This window comes from Bactrocera latifrons, unplaced genomic scaffold (genome assembly GCF_001853355.1).
Source record: "Bactrocera latifrons isolate USDA-ARS-PBARC rearing strain unplaced genomic scaffold, ASM185335v1 scaffold_8, whole genome shotgun sequence".
Taxonomy (NCBI): domain Eukaryota; kingdom Metazoa; phylum Arthropoda; class Insecta; order Diptera; family Tephritidae; genus Bactrocera; species Bactrocera latifrons.
In genome coordinates, this window is record NW_017537489.1 from 1274303 (window position 1) to 1288900 (window position 14598).

The window sequence follows — 14598 nt, forward strand, 5'->3', positions numbered from 1 at the left end:
TAGCAGCAATATTTTTTCAATATCAATTTATTTTTAATTTTTATTGGTGCATAATATAAAGAGATACTAAGCAGAAAAATATGTTTTTTCTTATTTTTGTTGTTTTTGTTCCTCTGCTGTCACATCTTCAATGTGCCTTTTACTTTTTAATATCTTACTCTTTCCACATCCAAATTAACTTGCAGTAACAATTTTCCAGTTAAAAAGGGGTTAAAGGGTGTGTGTGTGTAGAAAATATTTAAAATATTTGTTTATGATTTATATGTATAATAATTTTGATTTTGTTGCAACAAATACACGTTTTTAACATGCTAAGTTGTTCTAGGTTGCCTTCGTTATATATACTTGTAGTACATACAAACATATGAGTTTGGATATGTTAAAGTTCTTGAACCACTTTATAAAGGAATCTGCAATGGGTACAAATTAATGTGGTAGTTCATTTTAATTTTTGTTTTTGTTTTTGTTTTCTAATTTAAAACTTTTATGGTTAGTTGTACTTCGAGTTCAAAGTTAAAACTTTTGTTGGGCTTGCTTTTGGATATGTTTCATGCGACATCTGCTACGATGGTGGGTCTTGTGTGTGGTATAGTACCGTCGTTAACTATGTGCAGCAAGTAGTAACTACTTCTATTGAGTATGTTTGTATATGTATAGGTATGTACCGATGTAACATATGTTTATAAAGTAACTGGAAGGGCAGCTTAAGTAGTAGGAATTAAAAACTTGATAGTCAGCATTCATTATATTCGAGCGAATAGACCACGTCAGAACGCACTGAAAAAATATAGCAGCTACATTTTACGTCGAGTTCCTAAATGGAAAGCGTACAAAATGTGACTTGCACAAGAACTGAAACCGCTCGACCTTCACAAGCGACATCGCTTCGCTCTATTCCTTGAAAAATTCGAAAAAGATTCGAGATTTTCTAGCCAAATTTTGTTCAGCGATGAGGCCCATTTTTGGCCCAATGGGTATGTAAACAAGCAAAATTGGCGCATTTACTATGGAAAGCAACTTTAGAGCTCAAGAACTACCATTTCCGGTGGAATCATCGGTTCATATCATATATATTAAAATCGATGCCAGTGAGAACGTACCCTTAAAGGGATTTATTTTGTGAACCCTTCAGTGAGTAGATAATTTCACGTTTTGGGCGGCCCAATTGACCACCAAGATCGTGTGATATCACATCGACTTTTTCCTGTGGGGATATGCAAAGTCTAAAGCCTATGCAAAACTGCACTTGTGATGTGGCATTTTATCAGTCGAAATGGTCGAACGAGTCATCTAAAATTGAACTTAATGTATAAGCCATCTGTGAAGTAGCCGCGGCCAACATTTGAAAGGAGTAATCTTCAAAAAAAAAAAATCCAAAGGCCTACAAATGTTCTTTCGCATGATCATAAAGAGTTCCCATTAAATTTGAAGTATCTGTGGGAAACTCGAAATGGATCATTCTTTATATACATAGGTATGTATATACTTATTTGATTTTGATAATTATATGAGTATAAATAAGTGAACCCTTACTGGTTTCTATCCAAAAATCCTGTTACTTTTTGAACATATGAATGTTTACTTACATACTCATACATACATACCTACAAGTCTACAATAAAAACTGCACTATTTCGCACTGAGTCGTAAAATAAAACAGCACAAATACATCTTAGTCAAGAGAATTCTGTAAAAAGTTAAACAATCTTAGTGCTGCTGAATAGATAACACAACTCGTTTACAAAATAATACATTTTTTTCGTTATTTTGCATGAGTACAATCTGTCAAAGGTCTATCCGGAAATAGTTTTTTAAAATTAATTTATGATTGAACAACTTTAGGATATAGCTGCCATTCCAACTGGCCTATTTTATGCTTTAAAAAATGATCGAACGTTTAACGTTATTCGACAATTGTTCATAAAGAGGCTCTAGAGTGCTCTTGGGTTTATGTGAAACTTTTTTCTGATAGAAATGTTGAGTAGTCAAAAAAGTCTTTTCGTATTTTGTCAATAGATGTCGTTGCAGTCGTATATCTCCAGTGCTACCAACCACATTGTGCCATAATATAAGCATATTGTTAGAAAGGTGAGATTTTAAGCTTCATTTCAATTCAATTAAATTGGGCAAGTTGGAAAAAAGTTAAGTCGAAAAATTAATCAAAATAAAGAGAAATTCGCCATATTTTTAACATTTTTGTATAAAAAAGGAAATAATGACACGCAAGCCACCAATGAAATTTGTGTAATTTATGGAGACGATGTATCAGTTCGGGTAGCCAACAATGGTTTGCCCGCTTTCGCTCTGGAAATTTCGAAATTTCGATTTACACTGATAGAATAATATCTCTAGCGGAGAAATGGTAAAAAGTGGTCTATCAAAATGGTACATATTCATTTATTTATTTATTATTATAAAAAAAATCTGATAAAATTTGATTAGAAATACGAAAATCATTTTTGACTACCTAAGATATGTATATACTCCAATGTTTCAAAATGTTAGATTCGGTATTAGACAGTAGTGGAGCTAAAGAGTCATGAATACGTACTGAGATTAAATTAAGTTTGAATACAATTAATTTTTTTATTTCATGTTTTCCCGGAGCAATGAGATTTAATTTAAGTTTAAACCATTGCAAGGCTTCCTTGGAGTGTATTTATATTTAAAATATCTTATGAACAGATGGAAAAATAAAATTTATAATCTAAATATTAATGTAGTATTTTCAAGGCATCAAAATAAATATTAATAATGAACTAAAACTTATTTACTCTCATTACTTTCTGATAGCGTGTTCGACAACTCTCTCTCTCTTCATATCTCTCTAGTTACTCTCATTACTTCCGGATAGAATATTCGACAAATGTACTCGAGGTGTCGATTAGAGATTCAAAATAAGTTTACTGTACATAAACAACAACAAATATGTTTGTAAAGAACTATTTACAAGCAGTTTTAAAAACAAGTTGTCCTAGAGTTGTTCTAGAGTTATATTTTTGATTATATTATATATACGTATGTACCTTAGGGTGGTCCTGAAAAGCTGTAAACAAAAATTTCTTCAATGACACCGCCTGAAACGGTAACACGACGTACATAAATGTAACAAATAAGTTTCCCTACTGCTTGTGGCGTTTAAAGACACAGGGGTCAAGTGTTATATTTTTAAATAGAGACAAATAAATTGAATGTTTCGCTAAACGTAACTAAAAAATTCATGTGATTTTTTAGGCATAGGTACTTATAGTAGTACTTATAGTAGTTTAGTTGAGTTTAGTAGTTTAGTTGAGTTTTGGGAAATTATAAGTTATCTACTGAGTGTTAAACACCACCCTCATGTACATAACTATATCTCTTAATACATCGTAGTATTTTCACATTTTCGTTTATTTTTTTCCTTTAGGTATTTTGGTTGCGTAATTTCATAACAATTTTAAAGACTTTGAACAAGTGCAACAAATGACAGGCACATTTTTAGAGTATATTGTAATTGTTTTTGTTGCTTTGGACTGTAGTTTTGTTACAGTACACATACAAATGTACAGATTTATTGAGTTATAAGACAGTTAATTTTCCTTTTGTGTTTTTTTTTTTTTGTTAAAAATTGCACTTTACACACATACTACAGCATAGAGATCAGAGAATAAGCGGTCTGCTATTGACTTTCTTTATTATTTTTCTTTGGTACTAGGCAATCCTTTACGTACTTAAAGAGCTTATAAGCGAACATTCATACAAATTTGCTAGCTACTTAAATAAAATGTTAGCCTTTGGCACATTATTGCACACAACAACGCAAATCATTTCGAATAGCACAATTAAATTTAATACTTTATCGGTTTTTAAACGCCACTAAATGGCACGGATCACCTCCTCACTACCTCTTCCTCTCTCTCTGTTTTTATGCTCTTCTAAATACTGGCAAGTACATTCGTTGTTGGTATGTGTGCAACAAATTAAATTCTATACTCACTCAGTAATTGCATTTCGAACTAAAGAAATACACATACGATATCTGTTTCGGCCTCCCACGCAGTGCAGGTACACCCTGATGCATATACATAGGTATATATGTATATGTAATTTTAATATGACTGCAACTCACAGTTGTTCGATCACAGTATTGTAGTTACCGTAAATGACGCACCGTCCGCATTGACACCCTTCTCGGTTTGCACTTTCGTCGTGAAACTTTCTATGCTCGGCGCTTTACTCAAATCAATTGGCGGTATATCCTCATCATAGTCCTCCTCGAGCTCTTGCTCCACCTGCTCCTCACCATCCGATTGTTCGACAGTCTGTTTCTTCTCCGCCGTTGTCGCATTCACCATGGGTGCATGAAAGTAGTGTGGCTGCTTTTTGGACGATGACGGCCCCGGCATATAGATAATACCATCATCGGTGTCATCATCATCATCGGTGGTGTTGTGTACGGCATTGAGATTGGCATGCCGTTGCTGTGACGTGCTACCGTTAATGTTGTAACCGGTGTAGCCGCCATAGCCCGACTCACTCTGATATGGATTCGATTTGATGTGTGCATTACGACAGCTGCCACCACAATTATGATGACTCTCCGCATCGCCACCGTTAGCACCGTAGCATTGGCCGCGGTGTACGGAGCCTACGTCGGTGCCGTGTCGCTGTAATGAATGTCCCACAGCGCCGTGTTGCCCACTACCCGAGTGGGCAACTGATTGCTATATGTGTGAGTGTGAACGTGCTATGGACAAGGAATACGGGCTGATGTCCTTCTGGATGCGCATGGTGTCGTAAATGGGAAACTCACAGCACAGGATGAATTTCAATGCACTCGGCACTTCCACATACACCGATGGCGGTATGGGTATTAAGGGTGATGTGGACGCTTTATATTTACGATATTCCAGTTGGCTATTTTTCAAAGTTGCACGTGTTCGTGTGTGTTAAAAGAAAAAGCGGTAAACATGTAAGCAATGAATTAATTGGCTCATAAACTATCAGTATTTGCTCTTCAGTTATTTACTTACTCTTTATATTTCTCATCGGCCGAACGCTCACGCAACGGTATACCGGAGAGGAAGAGTATAATGAAAGTGGTGAAGATGGGTGAAGCGATAGCGACCCATTCGTGACCGGAGATAACATTTAATGAAATGGCAAAAATACCCCACCAGATCACAACCTCGCCGAAGTAATTGGGATGACGCGATAGACTCCACAGACCTGAAATATGTACATACATTACGGTTAATTTAATAAGATGAAGCTCTACAGCGCAGCGCGAGTGAAAATATACCTATGTATACGCATTCTTCCCTACTAATATGTACATATGTACATATGTACATATGTTTGCCCATAAGTATATCGTCCATATGTGGATTTAAGGAAATTAATACGGAATTGTGATGAAATCACGGACTCAATGTCAAGCCCACATACGTACAAGCATAATGCATAATTGGAATGTCGCCCTTGGCATGAGCATATGAAAGGAAGTGGTCAGGGAATACAGAAATGAGTTGATTTCAGCGAACAGGCATAAAACAAGTATGCGAGATTTCAGAAAAATACAAATTAATTATGAACAATATGTGAATGCGGTGTATTGGAAAGACTTCGGGGAAATGTAACAATGCTAATGAGGAATAAAAGTTTAATTCAGATTTTTTTTTTCGAAGACAAGGTCAACCAGTTGTGACATTTTCAGTCTCACGAAACATTTTTAGCAAACTTTTTCTTTCTTAATGACTCTTTAGAATACTAACCCACAATCTTAAAATATACGTTATATTTATCCAGTAAATATATGTATATTATTTTTGCATTAAATTGAAGGTTTTATTTAGCGTCGTGAAATTTATCATGATTAAGTGAAATATGCACCGTTTGTTCGATAACTTATTGTAATTTTGAGGGTAATTTTATAATACCACTATATTATAAACCATTATGATAGACTGAAATAGACACCTGATGCCAAATCCAAACTATAAAGTGGATTCATAATAATCTCCCTACTAGGCTTTGGGAGCTTTTGGCGTGTTACTACCAATGTGGTCTGGCATTGTCCACTCCTATTGAACAAAATTGGCTGCGTTTGAACGAATGCTTACCTCAGACCGTCTATTTGTTGATAGTCTAGGCCCGAATTGAAAATTTGGAAACATCTCATAGTAGATAAATTCCTGTCACTCCCATTAATTACATAGTAAACTCTTCTTGACAGTCAATGAAGGTGAGACTCAACAATTGTTATTATTTTATCGGAATCGACGACGTAAAGAAAAGGAATTGTTGTCTTGTCAGTTTTATAGTAGTTTATTGAGATTTCAATCCCAAGTTTCACATTTTAACGCTGTAACTTGGTCAATCAAACATTGCTTTGTTACTCAGAGATGTGCACTATAAGTTCGCTGGACATGCATTCAAAATCAGACCACAAAAATCCCACTATGACTTTGAAAGTCATAAAACTGTGCTGTCTCAATTGATACTCAAACCATTCGGAAAGTTATCTTCGAACACTTACTGCAGAATAACGTGGAAAAGGAAGCGAAGCAAATGGGTCTGGTAGTAAACGAGGGCAAGACAAAATATCTCCTGTCATCAAACAAACACTCGTCGCATTCGGGACTTGACTCTCACGTCCCTGTTGACAGTCATAATTTCGAAATCATAGATAATTTCATTTATCTTGGAACCAGTATTAACACCCACAACAATGTCAGCCTCGAAATCTAACGCAGAATAACTCTTGCCAGCAGGTTCTACTTGAGACTGAGTAGGCACTGTCTCTTATACACATCTAGATGTGTATAAGAGACAGGTATTAGCACCAACCAAATCCGACACAGAATAACTTTTCCCAAAAGGTTCTACTTGAGACTGAGTAGGCAATTGGTCAACAAAGACCAAACTGTACAAGTCACTCATCGTCCGCATCCTGCTAAATGGTACAAAGAAATGGACTGATGAGTCAAAGTTACGAGTTATCGAGAGAAAGATTCTGCGGAAGATTTATGTTCCTTTGCGCATTGGCACTGCGAATACCGCAGTGCAACAATGAGCTGTATGAGATATACGAAGACATCGACATTGTTTGGCGAATTAAGAGACAGACGCGACGCGGAGAATATTCGACGCAGTAGACGCCGGGGGAATCAGGGGAAGAGGAAGACCTCCACTTCATTTGAAAGACCTGGTGGAGAGGGACCAGGCTGCACTTGGTATCATGAATTGGCGACAAATAGCTAAAAGCTGTTACGATTAGCGCGTAAGCAGTATCTACGCCATTAAAGAAGATAAAGATAAGTCTCGGCTTGGTGGTCTAAATAGAAGCTACTGTATATTTTCATTATTTAAATTTAAGACACGTAAGAGAAATTACTTAGTGAAAGCCTTCTTGACTTTCTTGGTTGGTTTTTTTGAAAATTGTGTTTATGTGTAAATATTTATATATAAAAATTAAAAAACTTACCATCATTACAAAATTTTCCTTGATTTGCTGGATCCTGTCGAAAAGAGAACTTCTGCAAATCCGCATAAGTTTCGGCCAGCAAACCCACAATGAACATTCCTGTGCCAGTGGAATCCAATGTGGTCATAGTCTTGGGAGCATTTGGCTGTGAATGCCGAGGCGAGTTAATGATTATCACTGGTAAGGAGACCACATAAACCCAAACGGCCTGTAAAGAGTGAGTGTTAATAAAATATGTATAGAAAATCAGCTTTTGCATAATTCATCATTCAAGGATAATAAATCATAATAAATGATATTTCCGCTAAATAAAATTAAAAAGCATACAAAAAGAAAACCTTCTCTATCCTATACCGTTATATGTACAGCTGATTGAAGTTACACGCATTAATCATTAATAAATTACGAAGCCAACAAGGCTTTTTGTCATATGAAAGCAATAAGTCGAATTTTCCTAAAACATTTTGTCCATGATTTTTGTATTATTTATAGACACTTCATTATATTAACATGTACATGTGTTTGTTTGTGTGTAATGACATTGCAAACTGTTTGCGTGCGTGGCCATTTCCCCTTGACAGCGGCAAGTGGACATATTCCCACATTGACAGGGAAATGGAAGGTTATGAATATTAATGGTAAACGCGGAAAATTATAAGCCAAACTACGCACGTCATAAGCAATAAAATCAATGACTATTTTCCATTAAAATCACTATCCATCAGAGCCACTGAGTACTGAGTATAAAATAATTACACCGTTATAATTGTTTAAAAACAAATCAAAGTCGCGAGAATACAATGTTGGGGCAATGGGAATGCATACAGTAAATCGTATTAGTTGTAATATTTTTGATATTATTATTTAAGTAACGTTATACATACGCATAGCTTAGTTTTAAAAAACTGAAACTCAAAGAACATTAATATCCCATACTTTCCAGAACTATTCCATTTTCTGCTTGAATTTTACAAATTTCTCGTGCAGACTTTTTTATACCCCGAACAGGGTAAGTTTGTAACAAACCATAAAAAATATATAAATCATCAGTTTGTCGATCTGAGTTAATTTAGTCATGCCCGCCTGTCTGCGTGATCTAGTTGTTCAGATTTTGAGATCTGAAATTCTTCACACTTCCTTTTGTCCAAAAGAAGCTGCTCATTTGAAAGAACCCCCATCTACCAAACCAAATCAACTTCTTGGAATAAAACTTTTTTATTTTAATATACAGGGTTTGTCAGGAAAGGAATAGGACTGAGTCGATTTAAAAAAGTTTATTGAACCAATCGTTACTTCAAAAACTTTCAAAATAGGCGCGATTTTCAAGCATTAAATTTGGCACTGAAGGCTTTTTCCGGAATAGCCTTGAGAACCGAGGTGCATACTGTTTACATCCATTCTGTCAGAAACAAAAAAGTCCATGACTCTTCCTGCAGTATGTTCAAATTTTCTTGGCACACTTCCACTCGCGGCAGCAGTGATCGCACACCTACATAGCACATGTTCAAGTGCTCCATCACAAGTCTCTCAGCACGGTCTTCATCAGTGACCTCTTCCTGGCCCTCCAAGAAGTTCAGGTGCCACCAAAATGCACTTCTTTCTAAATCAACATCTTTGTAAGTTTGCTTAATCATATCAAACATCTCTGTCGCAGATTTATCGAGTTTCACACCGAATTTGCCCTAACGAACGCTGCATTTTCGTCATGCACCACTCACAGAAACACGTCGCTCGAAAATGTTTGTCCTGTCTCTCCAGTTGCTCGGAGACAACTGACCAGCCGCTTGTTCGGTAGCAGAAAATCAGTCCTATTACTTCCATAGACAAACTCTTTATATATATAGTATATATCTTCAGAAAATTTGACATAGATTATTGTCCAAAAAAAACAATGAAGTTTCTAAACGAATAATTCAAATCGGACCACTCAAAATCAAGTTCTTGTTAGGCAACTTTTAATTTGTGAACAGAATTCTAGTTTCATTCCAATCGAGGTTTAGGTTTTTTTCTTGTTTCAATTCAATTTACGGACTTATGAACCACACTCTCAAAATAAATGTCTTGGGCGAAATTTTGTTCAATTTTTGGTAAGCGCCTTGATGACGGGCAACAAGCAAGGTTCTTGAATAAATTAGGACTCCAAGTAGCTTATTATTTTTTAAAGTGCCAGGATTAACACTGACATTCGTTATTAAATGAATAAAGTCAAAGAACCTGAGCTTTAATTTGATATAAGGGAATCTTCCCCAGCAAACGAGCAAAAGCAAGGTTCTTGAATAAATTAGGACTCCAAGTAGCGTATTATTTTTTAAAGTGCAAGGATTAACACTGACATTCGTTATTAAATGAATAAAAGTCAAAGAACCTGAACTTTAATTTGATATAAGGGAATCTTCCCCAGCAAACGAGGTGAAGCCATCTAGTAATATATGACTTTTGGATTAACATTTCGACTACAATATAAAGATCTGGTAAAAAGAAATTCATTATTTTCCCAATATATGCCTTTATTTTTATAATATATATCTCGCCTTATATTATATAAGAGCGAGCGGGTTACACTAGATGGCGTTAGAAAAATAGTTTATATTAATAAGACTTCTGAAACAGTTTTTTGATAACGACCATGCGTCAACAATGGACAGAAACAAAAATAAAATACTCTATTTTTTACAGTTCTTATCGATGATGCGTTCCACTACCCAGAAGCTGAACATTCACAAATAACCGTTGGAAAACTTAGTTTATTCAAGCGAAAACGGTGGCCAAAACGCGGTGAACATATGCACATATGGCTAAGGCTGGGTTAACTCCAGGTACTTGGTTTCGAGGTTGTTATGCATTTGCATTTGCTGAACCTAGCATCAGTTACTAACTGTTTCTCTATATGACGAATGATTTTGCTTGTGAAAAATTCCCCTCAAGAGAAGCTTATGGAAATTTAATGCCCCATTTTTTTCCAATAAGTACGAGGATTTCTGAATGAATGACATTATGAAAATATCTTGAAAATGGCAAAATGTTATCGAACAAAACGGTGTGTATTTGACCTAGAAAATACCTTCAATTTAATGCAAAAATAATGGATTCCTTTTTACTAGACAATATTCAGTACCTTCTTGTCAATAAAACTACTTAAAAATTGTGAAGAAAAAGAAACAAGTGATGTGCTAAGAGGTCTGTGGAGTATTTGAAGTGTCAAGATTACGAATTTGAGTTCAAACATCTTCCTTCACTTCCTGCTATTTTTGTGATTTTAGTAAATGGTGGTGTTTTTACCCCGGCATCCCTTGACTACAACAAAATAATTCCACGCGTTAAGATAAGATTTCTTAAACATCTTGGGATGTTTTAGCAATGCTTTAGCAAGAAACAGCCTCTACCATCACAATCGCAAAATAATCGTAAACTAATGTAATCAGTATAAAAACTTCCTACCCACCCTAGCCTTTGAGAACTGCCTTGGCTTCTACATCGCAATATATATACGTTTAAATAATCGAATATAATTATCCACATACATACATCTATACATATGTATGCATAAATAAAACCGGATAATGGTACGTTTAACCGTAAATCGCTTTCCAATCAATCTCATTGCTTTGTCCGCATTTTATTGGATTTCAAATCATTTGTGGCTTGACGTGTTCCATTGGAGTAATCAATTTTTGTTCGTGAAGGTTAAAAATAAAAACAAATTGACATAAGTATATCACGCGCTAATATCTGCTTATTGTCAACTATACATATTTACGTATTTGTCAATAATTATTGTTAGTAAGAAATGGTATTGAAATACTAAAGATTCTCTCATGCAGCTGTACTCACTTGAAACGTCCAGAAAACCGCGTATCTGATTATGTTGCGTCTTGTATCTTCGAACTGTTTATCGCGACCCAATTTAATTATGCGATACAGCAGATATCCAGAAAGACGTGCACCCCAGAGACAAACGAATAGGGTAACCATAAGTTGTCGACTGTCGTACGCCTGAAAATAAAAAAAAAATGATGAGAAAGATGCATGATATTATTATTCTTACTAATTGGGTCGCATTCTTTAAATACTGTGTAAAAATATATCTTTTAAATCAACAAGCACAACTCTGAGACCATGTTTAGGCTCAATTTGGATCCACTGGCAGATAACAGAGGTCTAGGAACACGAAACAGTAAAATACACAGATAATCATGCCCAGTAGCAGTTTGAAGACTATTCTATCGCACAAAAAGAGTGTGGTCAACGCTTTCTGAGAAACACAGAATGTGGTCTACATGGAACTCCCTAGTAAAGGCAACGAATTAGGCTATGAACTGTGACGTGCTTTTGTTAACTAACTGGAAACTCGCCGGGCACAAACTTTTGTCGAATTAGAAGATTTTTGACGCCACAGAGGCGTACTTTGCAGGTTTTAGGACTGTATTTCTTGGACGGGTTAGAAAAGTTGAATCGTTGCTGGAAGCAGACTATGATAAAAAACTAGATAAATCACCATAAAGCTAAGAAGTTATCGGACCATCTAGAGGGCGATTTCTTAAATCTGTATGATTCTTAAGGGGCTACATTGGTTTAGAGGTTTAAAAAATAATTTTTTTTATTGTCTTATTAAATTTTACAACACCTCGTGAATATTATACTAATTTTTCAAGTTGATTCAAGTTCCGGAAATACAGCCTTGAGAATTTGAGGCTAAGTGCGCCGTGCTTAAATGCGGTTTTCTTGAAACTGTGTTTTCGTGATAAGTTGGCAAAATTTCCCAAGAACTACTCAACAGGTTTTCATGAAATTTTACACCGGTCTTTGAGATACAATTCTTAACGAATTGGACGGAAAAAGTGACGAAATTTTCATTTCTTTAATGTCTGCAAAACTCCAATTTTCAGTTTTTTTTTCTTCGTCCAAGTTCTAAGTTAAAATCTTAACTTTATCCTGTCAACGCGGTTGCATCCTTTTTCCGAGGGTTCACCGGAAATGGCGTCACAATGGCTCAGTTTAAAATATTTTTTTCCAAAAATTTAATAATTGAAAAAATTAAAAAAAAAAATTTGTTTTTTACCCATGTAATTCCCTAAGAGAAATATTATGAAAAGAAATTGATTATTGCTGCTGTTTCTTAAGTTAATTTTTCATATTTCCATATTTTTCACTATTAGCAAGATTTTATGAAAGTTATATAATTGTTATTTGGGTAGTCTTGTGCATTTCTTTAGCCCCACATGCAGCCATGCACCGATATATGTATGTAGGATCTGAACGCTTTCGGATCTGATTCACGTATTTGCCTTCACTAGTAGGCACCCTTATAAAATAAGTTGAAAATAAGTATAAGGTACTTGGAAACTGCATTAAGTAACAAATAATGCTGGCCCCGGTCCCACCCAATTCCATTACCTTTATATGCGTACACAATAAAACTGTACATAATAATTGAATTACAATAATAAGGTAACTAATAATATACCGTGTAGAAATATAATTGTGAATATCATAAATATATTTGTGCTCATTGAACGAGCATAAAACAATTTATATACGAGCATAACCAAACCGAATGTCAACTCCAATAGCGTGTGTAATCATAAAAGCCGCTTTGGACACGTGCTCCCGATGTTGTTTCCAAGCAGATAAATTTAGTAAGTGTAGGCCTTGCGCCTAGTAGTATGCCAATTGTACTTGTACAGGTAAGCCAAATGGCAACCCACACCAACTTCGGCTCTCCTTTGGTTAAAACAAATTACGGTTATGGTTGCCGACGTAAATTGTATTGTGTTCTGCCATTTGGGGCAATTTCCTACACTTTTTATCTGACAAATGCACACTTTAACGGTAAAATCAAAGACTGCTAAAATAAAGGGTGACGTTATACAACAAATATTACTATTAATATATGTATATGTAAAAAAAAATATTGTTCGATTTACTTTTGTTGAACTCAATTTCGCGGAATGCATTATTTTATATTTTTTATAGAATCAATAAAAAACACAAACTGTTGACTCGGTACTTCGTAAAGGACAAGGCCACTTTTATCATGCCATTAAACGATGTACCCTTTATAAAAAAATTACGAAAGCAATTGCATTAATATAGCAACACGTACAGGCCGAAGTTGGGCCGCAAATGGAAGAATTTAACACTCATTTACACACATAAGCAATAAATATACAAATGTACTTACATACATAAATACATTTGTATGTTTACATTGCATGCGCGGCGCAACCGCAACCAAGACCATTACCGAGACAGACTTATTTTAAAATAAGAATTGTACGTCACGAATATGTACGTTCACGTAGAGACTCGTGGGAAAACAGACAGGTGTACACAATCTGAAGTTATAGCTAAGTAAAAGCAAACGTAAAATTAAAAATAAAACTTCCTAATTTCTCCACCTCCAATGAGACAATTCACCATATCAAAACTTGAAGTAACAAATAACTGAGTCAGAGGTATGGACTAGTAAAAGGAGACAGCGGCGATGAACTAGTTCTCTACTTAAATCTACTTAAAATTTCGTGTTCGGAATCGGTTCGAATATTGAAAAAGGCTTACGGTGTTTCAAAAACCAACGAGTGGTACAAAGCCTTCAAAGACAGTCGAGAGAGGTTAATATCAATTCCAGAAAATTAGCCGCGTTCGTAGAAAGTATGATAACCTGAGTGATCTCAAGGAATGTATAATAGCTCTTCTGTCAGAGTGGTTGCTTACCTTCCTAACAGAACTCTGCTTAAAAGATACTACTGTGGTCTGGCAGTCTGAAACAAAAGTTGATTGAGTGCTCCCGTCATAACACTGCCACGAGGAGTCTAGCTCTGTAGTGAGTGTGGCTTTAACGAGCGCCTCGATAAAGCCAAATACACCATTGAACCGTATTGGCTTAATTAAACTTTCGTAAAAAAAAGAGACACCCCATCGCTTCTTAAAAGGTCTTTTACAACGATATAAGGTAATCACTGTGTTCATCACCCCCTCTCTCCAACATTGGGCTTCCATGACAGCTTTCTATCAAGAATAAGGTTCATGCACTTTTTTGACAAGCTGAAATCGAGAGCGGGAGGTGCTTGTGAGAGTTTATAACTCCTGGTAAATGAAACCAGTTCAGTTTTATTTGGATTTACAGTTAAGCC

General features: G+C 35.5%; 1 protein-coding gene across 1 annotated transcript in view; it reads right to left on the reverse strand.

The window, feature by feature from the left end:
* Positions 1 to 2516: 2516 nt before the first annotated feature.
* LOC108976715 overlaps positions 2517 to 14598 on the reverse strand; it is a 28194-nt gene continuing 16112 nt past the window's right edge. Inside the window, exons 3-6 of the mRNA XM_018945977.1 lie at positions 11297 to 11458; positions 7466 to 7673; positions 5013 to 5208; positions 2517 to 4896 (exon numbers count right to left, since the gene is read on the reverse strand). Of these exons, the coding sequence (XP_018801522.1) occupies positions 4704 to 4896; positions 5013 to 5208; positions 7466 to 7673; positions 11297 to 11458 (759 nt within the window). The 3' untranslated portion in view covers positions 2517 to 4703. The remainder of the gene's footprint in view (positions 4897 to 5012; positions 5209 to 7465; positions 7674 to 11296; positions 11459 to 14598) is intronic.